At 35.2% G+C, this 19,680-nt stretch overlaps 1 protein-coding gene across 7 annotated transcripts in view; it reads left to right on the top strand.

Annotated features, from left to right (window-relative positions):
• KLHL5 (kelch like family member 5) overlaps positions 1–19,680 on the top strand; it is a 144,384-nt gene that overhangs the window by 95,226 nt on the left and 29,478 nt on the right. For 6 of the 7 annotated variants that reach the window (XR_012477051.1, XM_074229628.1, XM_074229627.1 and 3 more), the window contains 2 exons: positions 4,766–4,978; positions 15,494–15,680. Coding sequence is in view for 6 of the 7 variants with exons in the window: in XM_074229628.1 (XP_074085729.1) it covers positions 4,766–4,978; positions 15,494–15,680 (400 nt within the window). In the remaining variant the exon portion in view is untranslated. The remainder of the gene's footprint in view (positions 1–4,765; positions 4,979–15,493; positions 15,681–19,680) is intronic. The other variant, XM_074229630.1, reaches the window with a different exon arrangement.

Here is a 19,680-nt window from a genome sequence, read left to right as displayed (position 1 = left end):
GATTTGCCTAGGGTCTCACAGCTCTGAGGTCTTTCTGGCTTGATCCTTGGCTCTCTATATATTGTACCACCTCCCTGCCCCACATGAAGTCTTAGTGTCTTGAAATTTTGAAGTATGAGGTTAACTCATACCCTCCTAAATGTATAGCTTATTTTTAAGTTAGTCAATAAACAGTAAATAACTATGATGCCAGACACAGGGTTAGGTGCTGGAGATACAAAAAGGGCAAATAGATAGTTCCTGCATTCATCAAGCTCACAAAATAATAGAAAAGACAACAAGCAAACAAATATGTACAAGCTATATATATATGTGTGTGTGTGTGTGTGTGTGTGTGTGTGTGTGTGTGTATCCAGGATAAATAGAAAATAATTTTCATTGGAAAGGAACTAAAATTAAGAGAGAGTGAGAAAGACTTCTTTTAGAAAATGGTATTTTAGTTTGGATTTAGGGAAGTCATGTTTGGTGGTTGAATGGAATATAAATTGGAGTGGGTAGAGACAAGTCAGGTGGACCTACCAGAAGGCTATTGAAATAGTCTAAGGCTTAGAAAATAAAGGCCCACACCAGAAATGTGGCATCAGAGGAGAGAAGGAGGCATATTTGAGAGATGCTGCATCAGTAAAATTGACAGACCTTGGCAATAGCTTGGATTTTTGGGGGATGACAGGAGTCAATGCTGACACCTAAGGTATACCTGAGGGCCTGGAAGGAGGGTGTTGCCTTCCACAGTGATAGAGAAGAAATGAGAGAGGGGGGAGAGTGTTTAGGGAGGAAGATAATGAGTTTGGTTTAGAACATGTATTTAAGATGTTTATTTGACATCTAGTTACAGGTGTGAAAATCAGTTTAAGAAACAAATATCTAATAGATTATCAAAATTGTTTTGTCAAAGGATATAAACAGTAATTTGTTTTTTAGTTTGTTTGTTTTTTTGCAAGGCAATCCCGTTAAGTGGCTTGCCCAAGGCCACACAGCTAGGTAAATTATTAAGTGTCTGAGGCCGGATTTGAACTCAGATACTCCTGACTCCAAGGCCAGTGCTCTATCCACTGTGCCACCTAGCCACCCCTTAAACAGGCATTTTTCAAAGGAAAAAAATCCAAGCTATCAATGACCCTCTGAGAAAATACTGCAAATCATCAATAGAGAAATGAAAATTAAGGTAACTTTGAGGTTCTACTTCATATCCATCACATTATCAAAGATGACAAAAATAGGGAAAATGACAAATGTTAGAGGAGCTATGGACAAATAGGAATTGTACTGCACTATTGGTGTAATGGTGATTGGTCCAGCCATTTGGGGAAGCAATTTGGAATTATATTCAAAATGTAACTAAAATGATCATACCACTTGCTTCAATGATACCATAACTAGGTCTATATACCCAGAAATTTTTTAAAAAAGGAAAAGGACCCATATGTAAAAGAGATATTTGTAATAGCAAAAAATCTGTAAACAAAAGTAACTATACTCATTGAGAGTGGCTAAACAAATTATGGTATAAAAATATAATGAAATGTTATTGTAACATAAGAAATGGCAGAATGAATGGTTTAGAGAAAACTGGGAAGACATGTACATGCTGATGCAGAACCAGAAGAACAATTTATACACCAACAGTAACATTATTAAAGTCTTGTGAACTATGTGTAATACAGTGACAAACCACAATTCCAGAGGACTGGAGCTGAAGGAAACTCCCCATTTCCCTGACAAATAAGGAATATATAGCCTCAAGATTCAGAATGAGACATGCATTTTTGAGCTTGGCCAGTAAGAGAAATGACTTTTCTAGGCCAGACATATTTGCTATGAGGGTTTTATTTTTCTTTTCTGTTACTTTTCAAGGAGGGAATAAATTGGAAAGAAGAGAAAATAAATGCTGTTGGTTGAAAATGTCAGATACCACCCAAAATATGTAAATGAAAATGCTCTAGAACTATTTTTTCCTAATAAAATGTATCCTGTTTTATAAACTCTTGAATAGCTGATTTTTTATTTATGTAATAATGAGATCTATTACTGAATAATCTCAGATGATGCAGCTGTACTTAAAAAAAAACCTTCTAATGAACAGTTCCCATTAATGTCATTTGAAAGTGTTGTCTAATTTCCATCAGTATTACATAAAGATGATTTTGTAAGAAAGCTTTGAGTACTTTTTATATGGAAAATATTTAAGTAAGATGCTACTTTACTAAACTGATCAGTGTCTTATTGAAGAGGCAATTTGATGTGTAGTAGATAACATGTTGAACTTGAAGTCAGGAAAAATTCTCAGTTCAAAATTTGTCTTCGACACATGCTAGCAGTTAAACTTCTCTCCAGTCAGTTATCTCATAGGTAAAATAGCTGTAATGATACACCTACTTCACAGGGCTGTTGTAAAGATCGAATGAAATAAAATTTATAAAGCATTTTGCAAATATCAAGGCACTTTATCAGTATTAACATGGTTATCATTGTTGGCCAATTTGTCATTTAAGAGAAATGTCTGGATATAGTTCAAGCTACAGTTGTCATACATCTTTAGTATTTGACTTAATTTGGACAGTTCCCTGAATGTCTGTTTCCATTCTTTATTTTTACATTTTTAAATCATTCTCTTCAGATTGTTGGGATGTGAAAGGTAAAAACAAATAGAATTTTGTGTATAGCAATACATAAAATATCACAGTGTTCATAAAACTAATTTAGGCTGTATACCATAGCATTATTGAATGTTATTTTAAAAGCCCAGATATAAATTAAGTTGGATAGAAAATCGAAAATAACATTTTCTCCCTCTCTTCATTTTACTGGCAAAGAAATTATCAGACTTTTGCTGCATCTCTTTATAAATCCAAATCCTTATTTTTTTCCATGGTGGTTTTTTCATATTATAAAAGGGAGCTGGGGCGGCTAGGTGGCGTAGTAGATAAAGCGCCAGCCTTGGAGTCATGAGTACCTGGGTTCAAATCCGGTCTCAGATGCTTAATAATTACCTAGCTGTGTGGCCTTGGGCAAGCCACTTAACCCCATTTGCCTTGCAAAACAAAAAACAAAACTAAAAAAAAAAACCTAAAAGGGAGCTGTACTTCAGTATTTTTTCTTGGAGTAGGATAATCTTAGATAATATTCTAAATCTTATTATTGTGCTTTACATCTTATAAAAAGTTTATAATGGTATATTTTTGTCAACACTAAATAAAATTAATTAAATGTATTAATTTTAATAAGTTAGTACCTCAAAATCTGAGTTTTTCAAATAGTAAATTTGCTTACATTTTTCTTCTTAAAGCACTGAGTTTGTATATGTATATGCATCCAGACACACATACTCATATATATAGCTGTATATATCTATACATATCTATATCTATCTATATCTATCTATATCTATATCTATCTATCTATCTATCTATCTATCTATATATATATATATATGGAGATAAAAACTATCTACGTAGTTTTGTAGTCACCCTAGTTTAGGATAATAATTCAAAGTATTTCACTTGATCTGATGTTTTCATAGTAGTTAGTGGTGATACCTGTATATACAGACAGATAAGAATTGATCAATAAATAGACTGTATCTGAAAGGAAAACCAGTCCAGTGGAAATAATTTTGAAGTATTACTTAAGCCAGCTATAATACATAGATCTTAATTGTAATACATAGAGATAGTTACAAGACATAGGTATTAACCTTAAATCTATTCAGATGGCAGATTATTCACATTCTTTATCTTCAACTGCAATTTAAATAGACTGACATTTTCAATTCAACAAATATTTATTAAGTATTTATAATAGTATTTGCAAAAAAACCTAATCTTTTCAGTAAAGCTGTTCTAAGACAGGGCAAAGAACTGACTATAACGGAATTAGAAGAAGAAAATGAAAGAATCATAATAATTACATGTTAGTTGGTATATTAAGACTAGTGTCCTTGCACAGTGAAAATTTAATTTCATTCTTCTCAAATAATGTTTATTTAATAGTTCAGAGAACACTACTCTTCAAACTTAGACATTTATATCTTATTATAAGGTGTAGGACAACCCTCTTGACTTGAGAATTTAGATCCCCATTCCAGAGCTATGCTTTGGGTCCGCTTTATGTTAATCAGGAAACATTTCTTAAATGCCTACTTTGATTCAGCTATGATGCTAAGAACTGTACATCAGACAGATCCAATGAGTCCCATGTGTAAATCATGTTATAACTTTCTTACAAATCCCTAGGATAAATATGCTTCCAAGTTTGTTATAAACTGCTCTAAATTCTGCTAACACATTTCAAGTTTGGTTCTAGGCTTCTTAAAATAAGGGTTTATTATAAGTAATCTACTTAGAAAGACCAAATATAAAAGAAATCTCAGAAACATTCCAGCTTCTGAGGATAGAAAGTGAATGTGTAGTTGTCACATTCTTCCTTCAAAAATTCTCCTGGGTCATCCCCATCCTAAGGAAGAGTAGTGCCTAAATATTGCTATCCAATTGCAAAATATAGCCATGCTTATCTGTTAAATTTTACTTGTAAAGCAATAAAATTTGATTAAATATATTATTTTCAAAATTTTGTATTTATTTTTGTACAATCATTTACTTTATGAAAGGTTTAAAGAATAAATTGTGCTTTGGTGTTTTTGTCAAATGGTTTTCAGAAACAAGCTTTCCATTAAATAAGCTGCAATATCAGGAAGAATATTTTAAAAGGTCTACTATCAGGAATAAAAATCTTAAAATGTTTGCATAATTAATTTTTTCCCCTTCAGGAGCATTTCATGGAAGTAATTAGAAACCAAGAATTTGTATTATTACCAGCTAGTGAAATTGCAAAGCTCTTGGCAAGCGATGATATGAATATACCTAATGAAGAGACAATATTAAATGCACTACTTACATGGGTCCGTCATGATTTAGAGCAGAGACGAAAAGATCTCAGTAAACTTTTGGCTTATATTAGGCTACCTCTTCTTGCTCCACAGGTAAGTATTAAAAAATGTTAATTATCTTTTTATACATTAAATACCTGTTTTGTTAATTTTTTTTAGTATCTACTAGTCTATACTGATTTACTTGCCCATCCTAACATATTAGATATTTATTTATATAGAACTCAAATGTTAATTGATTGTAAATACATGGTAGAATTCAGAAGAGTATTTTTGTTCAAAAGCAAATCCAGAAGAAACAAGAGTCTTAACTTTTATGGATTTAGACTTCTAATTATGTTACTTGACTGTTTCAAACCAATTCCAACACTAACAATTAATGAATATCTTGAGCAGGTTTATGTCTGTGCAAAGGAAATAAATTTTTGTATTTATTCATATACAAGGTATCCTCAAAATCTTAAGACATTTCTAAACTTTTAATTGCTTTAACAGCTTACAACTATACTAAGATTTGGGGCACTATATTTTTCTTATTCCAAATTATAATGCAAAAATACAAAATTGTTCTCCCAAATTGATTTAAGCTGACAAGCTGATAACTCTTAACTAGATAACTCTTTTCTAGAAGCTCAATAAAGTCAGTGCTTATATCTTCTAGATTACATTTTTGCACTTTTTATAAAGCATTAGTAATGTTTATTAATTTGTCTTATTTAAAAGGTTTTTATTTACTGTTCCTACTGTTTGTTGAGAAAAAATATCAGTTTGGATAATTTTATTAGAAAAAAGAAAGAAGAAAACCAAATTACCAGTATCAACAATGAAAGGGTGAACTCACTACCAAGGTGGAAATTAAAAGAGATAATACAGAGCTATTTTGCCCAACTCTATGCCAATAAATCTGATAACCTGAATGAAATGGATGAATATTCAATTTCTTTTCCTGAAATGAGGTTATTTCCTCTTATGTTAATCTGGACAGTTTGATGAGTTCACAACTCCATCAGCAATGCTTCAATGTCCCAATCCTCCCACAACCTCTTCAACATTGATCGTTTCCCTTTTTTATCAGCCAGTCTGAAATGTGTGAAATGGTTCCCCATTTCTCTAATCAGTAATGATTTGGAGCATTTTTTCAAATGATTATATATAGCTTTAATATCTTCCTTTGAAAGCTGCCTATTCATATCCTTTGACCATTTATCATCTGGGGGAATGACTTGTAACCTTAATAGAAGTGATTCAAGTCTCTATATATTTTAGAAATGAGACTTTTATCAGAACCCCTAGCTGTAAACATTGTTTCCCAGATTTCTGTTTTCCTTTTAATCTTGGCATCATTGGTTTTTTATTAGTACCAAAACCTTTTTAATTTAATATAGTCAAAATCATCCATTTTGCAGTTTATAATGCATTCTATTTCTTGCTTGGTTATAAATTTCTCCCCTTTCCATAGATCTGATGGATAGAGGATTTCTTGGTCTATAGTATCACCCTTTAAGTCTAAATCCTGTACCCATTTTTGTCTTTTTGTTTTTGGCAAGGCAATGGGGGTTAACTGATTTGCCCAAGGTCATACAGCTAGACAATTATTAAGTGTCTGAGGCTGGATTGGAACTCAGATTCTCCTGACTCCAGGGTGGTGTTCTATCTACTGCACCACCTAGCTGCCTCACTGTACCCATTTTGACATTATTTTTGGTATAGGGTGTGAAATGTGGGTGCCTAGTTTTTGCCATACTATTTCATTTTTCCAACAATTTTTGTCAAATAGTGGGTTATCCCAGAAACTGAATGTCTTTGGGTTTGTCAAACAATGAATTACTATAGTCATTTACTACTGTTTCTTTTGAACCTACCCTAATCCACTAATCCATTACTGTATTTTTTTTTGCAAGGCAATGAGATTAAGTGACTTGCCCAAGGCCACACAGCTAGGTAATTATTAAGTGTCTGAGCATTACTGTATTTCTTAACCAGTACCAGGCAGTTTTGATGATTGCCACTTTTTAGTATAGTTTCAGATAATGGTAGAGAAAGGTCAACTTCAATTACAGTTTTTTAATCAGTTCCTTTCATATTCTTGACCTTTTGTTGCTCCAGGTGAACTTTGCTACTATTTTTGTTAGTTCAGTAAAATAGTTATTTCATAATTTGATTGATATGACACTGAATAAGTAATTTAATTTTGATAGAATGTCATTTTTATTATATTAGCTCGACTTAACCATGAGCAATTGACATTTTTTTCAATTATTTCGCTCTGACTTTATTTGTGTGATAAGTGCATTGTAATTGTGTTCATGCAGTTTCTAGGTTTGTCTTGGGAGGTATTTAATGTAATTTTTACAGTAATTTTTTTTTTTTTTAGTTTTTGCAAGGCAATGGGGTTAAGTGGCATGCCTAAGGCCACACAGCTAGGTAATTATCAAGTGTCCAAGGCTCTTTTTGAACTCAGGTACTCCTGACTCCAGGGCCACTGTGCCACCTAGCTGCCCCCATAGTAATTTTAAATGGAATTTCTCTTTCTATCTCTTGCCCTTGGGCGTTGTTGTTCATACACACACACACACACACACACACACACGTGTGTGTGTGTGTGTGTGTGTGTATATAGACATGCTGATGAATTATGTTGGTTCATTTTATATCCTGCTACTTTGATGAATTTGTTGATTGTTTCAAGTAGGTTTTTAGATGATTTTCTTGGGTCTCTAAGTGTTCCATCATATCATCCACAAAGAGTAAAAGTTTTGCTTCTTCATTACCAATTCTAATTCCTTTAATCAAAAGTTGATTGCTTAATGGATTGATAAGCAGCACTGCCTCATTGTCACTAAGTACCCTCTTCCAATGTTTCAGATATATATATTTCTCAAGAATCGAAAATCATATCAAATTATAATCACTTTATACCTTACCCTCTTTTCAAGTATCCTCCATGGACATACAATCCTATTGAGCCATGAACCTTTTGTGCCACCCCCAAAAAAAGCATGCTCCCTCCAATTATAATCAAAGTGTCAAGCTAAGCAAAGTGTTTTCCATGCCCAATTCCTCTAAGTACTCTCTCCCTCCATCTCTATAATATTACAACCACAGCCCTATAGCCCTCCCCAAAGTATCAGTACATTCTCTCCCACATTCCCTCCTTTTAGCACCCTAACCATGGTACTAAAACCCTTATTAACTAAAGTATGGATTAAGATAAAATCACTTCCTAATCACTTTATATCTAGTCCTTCTAAGTAAATTCTCACCCTCTGAAGCTATGGTACTACAACTTCTTTAAATATCTAGTAAAGTAAAGTCACTTCTGATTTAATTAAGTATAGAGCATCTAAGTACTCTAAGTACTGGGACACCCTGAAGGTCTCACTTTAAGAACTTACAATTGATTGTCAGATATGAGAGCCACTGGCACAGGACCAGCCAGCATATAATGCCCTCAGCAGAGAAAGTGTTGAGCAAGACAGAATTAAAGGAGGTCAAAGGAAACATGAGACAAATAAGTTTAGAGTAAACACCCCAACTTTTCACCTGGACCATTTGTGCATAACCTGTGGTATATCATTCTGAGCTCATATTGGTCTGCTCAGCTACAGTACTTTAGCTTTGCATGATGCTCTGGCTTAATAAAATTCTGTGTCCATGGAGGATACTTGAGAAGAGGGTAAAGTATAAAGTAATTATAATTTGATGTGATTCATGGTGGGGGGCAGCTAGGTGGCACAGTGAATAGAGCACTGGCCCTGGAGTCAGGGGGACCTGAGTTCAAATCCCACCTCAGACATTTAATGATTACCTAGCTGTAAGACTTTGGGCAAGCCACTTAACGCCATTGCCTTGAAAAAAACCTAAAAATAAAAATGATGTGATTCGAACTAGAAATACAATTACTAGAAATACAATTCTCAAGAGCTCCAAATATTATCTTCCCTTGTAGGGTTGTATACAATTTAATGTTCTTGACTAACATTTTTCCCCCTTTCCATTTACCTTTTTTATGCATCTCTTAAAGTATTCAGATATCAAATTCTCTTCAGTTCTTGACTTTTTAACAGGAAATTTTAGAAGTCCAATATTTCACAGTTATCTTTTCATCCCTGAAGGAATATACTGAATTTTGCAGGGTAGTAAATTCTTGGTTATAATCCAAGGACCTTTGCCCTCCAAAATACCATATTAAGGTCCTTCAAAATCCTTCACTTTTGAAGCTTGATAAATCCTGTGTAATTCTGATTGTGCTTCCTTTATATTTAAATTACTTCGTTTTTGGTTGCTTTGCTGTACTTTGTCCTTTATTTGAGAATTCTGAAATTTGGCTATGATGGTGCTTGAAGTTTTTATTCTGGGGGTCTCTTTTTTGGAGGAGTTCTATATATTCTTTCAATGGCTATCTTGTCTTCTTGGACAATTTTCCCTGATAGTTGCCTGAAAGATATTTTCCAGGCTCTTTTTTTTGATCTAGGCTTTCTGGTAGACCAATAATTTGTAAATCATGGTAGACCAATAATTTGTAAATTATCTTTTCTGGATCTATTTTCCTGGTCATTTAGTTTTCTTCATTTATTTTTTTCAGTCTTTTGACTGTGTTTGATGGAATCTTGGTGTCTCATAGAGTCATTGGTTTCTTTTTGTCCAATTTTAATTTTTAGGGTTTTATTTTAACTCAGAACTCAAAATAGATCATTGATTTAGAAGTTCCTTTCAGCAAAAGAGAAAGCAATTAATCTGTGCCTGCCCATTTTGTATGACTTACCCATACCTTTCACTACGTTCTTTCAATATTCTGGAGACCTTAATTTGTTTGTTGGGTGGAGAAGGACTGTTTTTTCCCTCATTTTCTCTTGCTATTGCCAGAGTTCTTTTTTTTTAAGTTTTTTTTTTTTTGCAAGGCAATAGGGTTAAGTGGCTTGCCCAAGGCCATACAGCTAGGTAATTATTAAGTGTCTGAGACCGGATTTGAACTCAAGTACTCCTGACTCTAGGGCCGGTGCTCTATCCACTGCGCCACCTAGCTGCCCCCTTATTGCCAGAGTTCTAATGGAATATTCTGACTATCCACTTTAGATATCATATGCAAGCACTTTTATTGGTATAAATTAAAGATATATACATAATATTCCTGTATTTTTAGTTTTACTAGAAGATGATAATAAATCACTATTTAGATATTTAGCTTCTGTTTTCAAGGTATTTTTCTTTTTTGTGATTTGCCATTCTTTTATAGTACATAAAGTTTCACACAGAAAAGCACTGATTCAAATAGCATTTGAATATGGACAAGAGTGTGTCTTTTGCAGCTTTGTCTTAAAAACCTAATAATGTATTTAAGATATTGACATCTGAAATACTATACTATTTGTTTTTTTCTGTTTAGTTCCTGATTTTAAAATTTGATTTAGGAATTTTTTTATATAAACAAATTTTAGAGACATCGACTAGAAAGTTTATATTTTGGTATAATTGGTGTATTTTGGTATATATTGGCAATTTCTGTCAGTGTTTCTCGAGCTGGTCTTACGAAAATTTACTTAGGCCCACAATTTAGTTTCAAATTGTAACCATTGTTATGACTTGTAACAATTTGCTCTTACTATTTTTCCCTAGTTTTATTTTTGTTTAATGTTATCCATATTAATTACATTTACTGAACCTAATACGATGAATATGGACATTAAACTCAATAAATTTAATTTTATTCATATTTTAATGAGTAATAACAGTCTTTCACATGAATAGAAAATACCATGAAATGATTAAACTCAAAAGTGTAAAAGTATATGTTCAGGCATTTGATACTGAGATTAACTTTTAATTTGGCAATTAGCTTTTAGCACATTATGCTCATTTTCTAAACGCTTTGTGCCATTTCTTTCATTTACTTTTGGGAGACTTAAATAGCCCTTCTGCATTATCAAAGTATGGTTAAATATGATTAATAGGGACAGCCTGGCATAATGGACATGGGGTTAACCTAGGAGCAAGGAAGACAAGGCTCAAGTCCATTTCAGACACTCTGACTGGGTGACCCTGAACAATTCATTTTCAATATCAACTTTCTAAAGATTATAAGTTGCAAGAGGGTTACAAGGTAGAATGGATTTTGTTATCTCCAAGTTATCTATAGCAATGGAATCAAAATCTCTATCCCCCATCCCTTTTATCAATGCATTGAAACTACATAAATATTTAGTATCTTTGTTGTCAATATAATGGAATCAGGAGATGAAGTGTCTTGTTTGCCAGTGTTGCTAGATCAAAGAGTAAGTATGGAGGAAAATGTGAAAAGACTAGAAGAGTAGAAGGAGAATGGTTACACTGAAAGCTTTGTATACCAAACAGAGAAAGTTGTATTTAATCCTGGAGGCAATTGAGAACCATTGGAGTTTATTAAAAAATATAACGTGCTTTAGGAAAATCAGTTTGATAGCTGGGGATAGATTGGAGTGGAGAGAGACTTGAGGCAGACACTCACAAGTAATGATGAGGTCCTGCACTAGTGTGATGGGAGTATCCAAGAGAAGGGAGCACATTCAAGAGATGTTGCTAGGTTGAAATCAACAAGCCTTGGCGACAGCTTGAATATGAGGAGTCCAAGGTGACTCCTAGGTTGTGACTGTTAGGCATAAGGGACTAGGAAGATAGTGTTGCCTTAAAAAGTAATAGGGAAGGTGGGGGGAGGGAGAGGAAAGGGTTAAGAAGGAAAGACAATGAGTTTAGTGTTGGATGTGTTCAGTTGAAGATGTCTAGCAGACATCTTTGATGATGTTTGAAAGGCATTTGGAGAGATGTAAGATTGGAGGTCAGCAGAGAAGTTGTCAGAATAGGTAGATTTAAGAATCATCAGTATAGAAATGATCATTAAATTGGTAGAAGATACTGAGATCACCAAGAGATTACCAGGTGAAGTAGCATAGAGGGTGAAGAGAAGAAAGCCTAAGACAGAACCCTGTGGGACACCTCATTAGTGACTGGGATTTGAATGAAGATCCAGCAAAGGAGTCAGGGAAAGAACAGTCATATAGGGAAGAGGAAAACCATGAAAAGTGGTGCCCCCAAGATACAGAGAGAACATACCAGAGGTTCACTAACTTTGTGTTAAGTACCAGTTGTATTTCTGTACTTGGGGAAAAAAGTGAAAGGGATTAAGAAATACCTCTTCATACTTAACAGGAAGGGTAAACATTTCTTTGACAGGAAGAAAAAAAATATCCAACAAAGTTGTAAGAAGGTACATTGAGGGATAGAGCACTGGCCCTGGAGTCAGGAGTACCTGAATTCAAATCCAGTCTCAGACCTAGCTGTGTGGCCTTGGGCAAGCCACTTTAAGCCCATTGCCTTGCAAAAACCTAAAAAAAAAAATTATAGAAAGTACATTGAGGAATCAGAGGAAAATCTAAGTTAAAATCAACAGACTGGTAAGTGGAACATATGCAGAAAAGACAGTTTTCTCTCAAGGTAACATTGTGGGAGGTATATATGGAGAGAGCTATATTTAGGCTCAACACCTTGAAAGAGGTGTGTATATATGTGTGTGTGTGTGTGTGTGTGTGTGTGTGTGTGTGTGTGTGTGTGTGTGTGTGTATACAGTCATACTTAGGCTTGACACCTAATTCACCATTATAGGTATTAGTATGGTTTAACCATGTTTCCACAGATTCTATTCCCATCAGTTTTGACCCTTAAGTAATTCAGTAAGACACTTTTATTCTTCTTTCCAGCTCCCTTGAATTTCCTTCTTTTATGGTCCATAATTCTTCAGCCCCAGGTCACTTCCATCATATACCTTCTCCACTTCCATTCCAAAGGAAGTTGCTAAATTCTACTTCTGTTTGAGGTTGTATTGACTGAGTACTAAAAATTCATGTTATCTCATGTTCAACCAGAGCCTGTTCTTCTAATCTTCCTGAATGGATTTTCTTTCATTTCCTACCACAGTCCCAATAAGATCTGAATTTACATTCCTTGAAAACTCCACTATCCTTCAGCCCCTAATGTCATCACATTTATTCTTGTTTTTCTTTTTAAGGGGGGGGGGGGGGTTGGATTTTGCAAGGCAATGGGGTTAAGTGGTTTGCCCAAGGCCACACAGCTAGGTAATTATTAAGTGTCTGAGGCCGGATTTGAACTCAGGTACTCCTGACTCCAGGGCCCCAGCTCTATTCACTGCACCACCTAGCTGCCCCACATTTATTCTTTCTCTCTTCAGATAAGCTCACTTCCAACTTAGGAAACAGAAGTTATTTATCAGATGAGTTCTCTTTTCTTTCATACTTTATTACTCAAAATTTCTCTATAATTTCACCCATCCTATTTCCTTTGCTTCAGTCTCAGAAGAAAAGGTAAGTACTCTACTTTATAAAGGGGAAACCCCTCAGTTTTCACTCTTGAATCCCATCTCCACCTTCAGCAAATTGTTCTTTCATTCATTTTTTCCCCTAATAAGCTTCATATTCAACTCTTTTACAGTCTACTTCCCTACCACAGTGGTATGTGAATTCACTAGGACAAAGTACAATAATTAAATTTATTGACTCATAAGTCTTAGAACCTTTACAAAAAAACTTGTAATATGTAATATGTCCTTCCTTTTCTATAATCACATGTTTTACATGATTTGACATTAAATTCATAAGATCTTGAAATATTTTAATTCTTCATTTGAATATTAGTGTTTCTTGGAGAAATAGCCAGATTGCCAAGGTTTGTTTGGAGGAGTGATTAAGAAGAGAGGAAGTAAAGGCGGAAGTGTAGATAACTTTATAAAGAAAAATGAAGGACAGGGAGTGAAGGTAAGGTCTAGTGAATTATATAAGGCAATAACCAGAAGAACAGAAAAGGATAACGATTCCAGAGCAGAGATTCTCAACCTAGCATCCATGGACCATCAGTTCCCTCTGTATAACATCTATTGATAAATCTAGTGGGTCTCTGAATTTGAATGAGAAAAAATTACATATTAATTTTCACTAAAATGTAACATTTCCTTAAATTGTTAAATAAAAACGATTATTCTGGTAAGAAGTCCATAGGTATCATTAAACTTCCAAAGGAGTGTAACTCACTCACACACATACACACACACACACACACACACACACACACACACACACACACACACACCACCCCCCTAACTCCTAGAGAAAAATGATATGCTTGAGGTTGCAGTCTGTTGAAAAAGATCAGAGGGCTTGGAGTAATATCCCAGTCTTAAAAAACACAAAATTAAGAACATAAAGAGAGCAATGAAACGTATATGGCACAAAATTTCACATTCAACTGACAAACAATTAATTAAAGCTCAATATGGGGGTGGCTCAGTGGCAGTGAATAGATACCTGCCCTTGAGTCAGAAGTACCTGAGTTCAAATCCGGCCTCAGACACTTAATGATTAAACTGTATGGCCTTGGGCAAGCCACTTAACCCCATTTGCCTTGCAAAAAACAAAAACAAAACAAAAAAAAAGCTCAGTATGACCTGATCTTCATGGTCTGACTTCTTATGGTCTGAAATTCTGAGTTAGTACAGGTACATTTCATAAAATGAAATCATATAAAATAATTTTTTGTTTAAAGTAATTTTCACACATATATAGTCATTCAGCTTCATTAAAAAAATAAAACTACTTAAGGGGGATGCTGTGCCCTCAAGCTATCATCTTATCTTGTGTTTTCCACTTCACTGACTTCTTAGAAAAAATAGTCTACACTTCCTTGCTACTAACTTCTGAATCCCTTTCAATTTGGCTTCTCAGGAACCACACAACTAAAATGAAATTCTCCAAAATTACAGACGAATTCTTATGTGACAAGTCCTATGAACTTTACTCAATCTTAATCCACCTCGACCATTTCTGAAGATTTTGATACTGTTGATCAGCCCTTCTATCTGGATATTCTCCCTTGACTTCCATGGAACTTCTCTCTACTGTTGGAATTGAATTGGCCCTCACCTTTGGAATCTTCATTCTAAGATATTTCTTGGAACAGTTCTCTGAGTTCCTGTAGAGATCATTACCTACCAGACTTTACGAACTCCATTCTTGGAGTTTTATTGAATTTCATTAAATTGTAGCTAATATCACTTGAATCATAGAGTTTCAGAGTTTAAAAGGGACTTCAGTAATCATCTTATCCAATTCAAATAAAATCTTTAGAATTATGTAATTGTTTAAGTATGTATATGGAAGGGTTTTTTATTTTTGGAATATATGACATTTGAAGTTTTCTACTTTTCACCCCTTAAGAAAACAGTAGGTGCCATTTTAGGTTAGTACCTTCTGAGAATGAATAGAGGCTTTTCCTTAGAACTTTTGAATATAGTAAAGCTAAATGTTCTCTCATTTTTTGATGGAGGGAAAAAATGTATTAAGGGAGGAATATTTGATAGGAATCTTCTCAAATCAAATTTCCAGTGTAACATCTTCCTCAATGATAATTTTTCTAAAAAAAAAATTTAATTGTGAATTTTGCAAATGTAAATTTGAGCCTCTTCTTTTTTTAATGCTTGTTTAGTTGTAATTTTAAAATATGACAATACTATTTTTTGTCAATTACATATTTTTTAATTTGCTTATCATTTGGCATACTTTTTCTTAGTTCCTTGCTGATATGGAAAATAATCCACTCTTTCGGGATGACATTGAATGTCAGAAGCTTATTATGGAAGCAATGAAATACCATTTGTTACCAGAGAGACGACCAATGTTGCAAAGTCCTCGCACAAAACCTAGAAAGTCAACTGTTGGCACTCTATTTGCTGTTGGAGGAATGGATTCAACTAAAGGTATTATAAAGAAGGCTTCTTTATATTGTAGAACAAAAAAAACCCCTTGATATTAGCATATAATTGATTGCTTTAATCAATAAATCTAAGCCTCCTTTCCTTAGCCAATTACTTGTATAATAGTGCCCATACCAATTAAGAAACATTCAATTTGTAAATTGAAGATAGGAATACCACCCACCTCTGAGGTTTATTGTGAGGATAAAATGAGAAAAATATTAACTATTTTTATCTTTTATTATTTGTACTAAGAATCAGTGGAATTCAAAGGCATGTTGACTTCTCAGCTTCTGGGATAGCAGTAGAGAAATGAGAAAATAGGCTGCAAAGTCAGACCACTACATCTTTACAACTGCTTGAAAGTGAGAGAGCCCTGAATGTAGTCCCAGAGATCACCTAACTGTTCCACAGACAGAAGTGAGAGAAAAGGAGAAAAACTTATTTCTTTTTTAGACAACAAAGTGACAGGAAGAAAGGTCAAAATCCTAACTCTAGAATCCTGTTCTATCACATTAAGTCATCTTTTATATGTTCCCTGAGCTCCATCTCCTTGGAATTGATGCCATCCCTCTTCTTATTAAAAAGTCTCCTTGAAGAAACAGATTGTACTCATTAACAGAGTTTAGTCAAGAGAAACATACCAACATAGTATATATTGCCCTGCTCTTTATCTATGATAGGAAAAACTCCTCTAATTTGTGGCCCTTTGAGAAATCATTTCCACTGGTTGAAATTCATTAAGGGTAAGGGAGATTTTTTCTACTGCCAATTCCTCATTCCACCAGTTACTCAGAGTTGGTAGGCAGGGAAAAGTGAGGCTTTTGGGCAGCTCTCCTCCCTATTCAAGAGTCAGAAGGTTTCAGATGTGCTCTTTAATATCAAGTAGGGCCAAGCAGCAGGCACAAGTGTATGTATCAGTTCTTAACTATTGAGTTACCAAGGAAAGCAAGGAACCTAAAAAACTTGAACAAGGGTCAGTGATTTTGGGAAAGCTGGACAATCACTTCTGTCTTCTAGCTTTTACTTTTCTCCTTCCCTTGCCCCTCAACCACATCTGCCAGGTGAATTTGGGCATTTTGGGTAAACATGATTATTTCCTAGTTGGAGAAAACCCAGAAATGTTATCTTATTTAGTGTGAATGCTGAAAGTTACTTCTTTAGTGACTAAAAATATTCATCAAATAGCACTAATACTACTGCCCAAGCTGCTTTCACTATTACTAGTGAAACTTGCCAGATTATTACAGACCTACCTTCAGGGGACAGGTCTAGACTGCAGAGTGCTAAAGGGGGTTACTGCAGGTTCTAGTAGATGGCTCCTACCTCTTCCCTCTAAACAAGGCCCAGGTACTACTACTCTGAAGAATTACCACTGAAATGCTTTGACTTCTCCAGATGACTAGTTAAATATCACATGACTTTGCATCTAGTAGTGCTTCAACTAAGAAAGAACTACACAGAACCAGAAAGCACCTGGAACCATGACTCTCCTACTTAAGAGTGAATCATGCATCTCTTTGGTCTGGGAGAAGCTTTTCAAATAATATAATAAGTAATAGGGAATAGTAGTCATGAATAGAAGAAAAACAATACTTATCTATTGTTAACTGCTAAAGCTTGACCCAATCTCCAAGCGTGATTTATATATACACAGACTTTTGCAGACAGACACACACATATAGAGATATAATAGTGCTTTCAACATATTGCTCTGCTCAAAAATTTGAATTTATTCTTCTTACCTGAAAATTTTAACTTGACTTTAAAAGCTACATAATATGACCCTCATTTACTGTTTTTTGGAGATATTCAGGGTCACACAGTTGAGGCCAAACTTGTCCTCCTGACTCCAGGACTGGTGCTCTGTTCATTGTACTACTGAGTGTCCTATTTTCTTCCATTATGCCATTATAGAAATCCATTCCAGCTAAATTGGTCTGTTTTTTATTTCTTGACCTTCCTTCTGTGGAAGTTCTTCCTTCTAATAGGACCACTATTAGTTGATTAGCTGATTTAAAAAATTCTTATTTTCCTCTGTGGCTTTCATCTCCTTTCCAATCCTTTAAACTCCTTTCCAATACTCCAAATATTACTCATCCTTTAAATGTCTGGGTACTTTGCTTCCACTCTTTTTCACTTAATCATGATCATTAAAGACCAGAATAGACCATAATCTAATTTGCATTTGAAATTCTTCATGTCATGGTTTCTTGTGAGGTTATTCATTTCATTAGAGCAGGCTCTTATTTATCTTTGTAACCAGCACCAGTAGGTGTTTAAATGAATGTTTGTTATGCTAGATGGGATTAGATTATAATAAAATCTCATCACCTCCAAGAAGCCTTGGTCACTTCAGAACACAGTATGGTCACTTTAGAACACAGTAATTTCTTCTTCCTTTGAACTTAGGGCAGTGCATTTCATCTGCCAGAATTTTATTTAATTTAATGAGGAATCCTAGAAGGGTCCATTCTAGATAAAGCAAATTATCCTGGAGTTGGCTCAAGACCCAATTTGCCTCTGAAAGTAACGCACTCTGTAACTTGGAAGTAATAACTATTTCTTTAGGATTTGAGGGTTTATAGGAACAGAAGAATTGAGTTCTTCTACCTATTTAATTCTATATTTAGCAGCAAATACTTCTTCAAGTGAACAAAAACTTGTCTATGTTGAATAGGGAGAAAGAAAGCAAAAATTGGACAACCAAAATTGACACCTCAGAGGGGGTAATTGGAACAGGATAATTGAAGCACTATGTGAGGTGGCAGGGAGGTGGGTGGGGAGAGTAGGGGAAGAATAACTCTAAAGAAGGTTTCCCAGTTTTCCATTTTTGTTCAGGAAAGCAATGTCTTCTCTAGGAGTTCTAGGTCATTAATTCATTTATGGAGAAGCTATCCTTGCGAATATTTAGTCATTGTAATGGGCTAAATAGGATGAGGAACATGTGCTACTGTGAAGGTTTATTAACTGGGTGATGACAAGCTTTGCATTCCTGGTCCACTGTACACTTATTGAAGTTATAATTTTGAAGATTGGCTAGTTTAGGGATATTAACCTCGAAATCATGAAAAACAATTAAAACCCCTTAGTTGGGGGGGGCAGAGCCAAGATGGCTGCATGAAGGCAGGAAATCCTGGAAACTGGTTACCCAAAAAACTCCAAAAGCTATCAAATTATGATTTAGAAGGGCAGAACTTATCATAGAAAGACTGAGTGATACAATTTCCCAGTCCAAATGAACTTAGAAGTTTTGTAGGAAAGGTCTGTTTCACTGGGACCGGGGGTTGGGAAAAGCCACTGCAGCCGCAGCTGCAGCTCAGCCAGGCCAAGTGCCCAGATCCCTGGGGATACCTGAGTATGTGGCAGAGGGGGCAGTTTCCAGAAGACCTGGCCCAGGCAGTGAGAACCCACAGCAGGAATCGGGGGAAGCCAGCCTGCACCAACAGAGTGCAGCCCACAGACAGTAAGGGGTTCAGGGGAGACTGCAGAAGTCTATGCTCTCCCTGGGGCAGGATTTGGCTGTTTGCCCACACGCCCAGACAAGCTGCAGTTTGGGCTCTCTTACCACCATAGCTTAGCAGGGACTCTCCTCACAGCTCCAGGGTAGAGGGGAGGGCCAGTGGTCATCTCTATACCAAAGCATAGGCAAGAGAGCAGTCAAAGTCTCTCATAAGACCTGGAAGAATTAAGGTCCCTGTGGGCTATCCCCCCAAAATCCCCAAAGCCTTGGAAGTGCGATAAATCAATCATAGGCTTAGAAAATGAGCAAACAAAAGAAAAAAGAAGGGGCAACAGGGTGGTACAGTGGATAGAGCACCAACCCTGGAGTCAGGAGTACCTGAGTTCAAATCTGGCCTCATACACTTAATAATGATCCATGTATGTGGCCTTAGGCAAGCCACTTAACCTCATTGCCTTGCAAAAAAAAACTTTAAAGAAGAAGAAGAAGAAGAAGAAGAAGAAGAAGAAGAAGAAGAAGAAGAATCTGACCACAGAAAAT

Source organism: Macrotis lagotis, chromosome 3 (assembly GCF_037893015.1).
Source record: "Macrotis lagotis isolate mMagLag1 chromosome 3, bilby.v1.9.chrom.fasta, whole genome shotgun sequence".
Lineage (NCBI taxonomy): Eukaryota > Metazoa > Chordata > Mammalia > Peramelemorphia > Peramelidae > Macrotis > Macrotis lagotis.
This window is presented reverse-complemented; position numbering and strand designations above follow the sequence as displayed.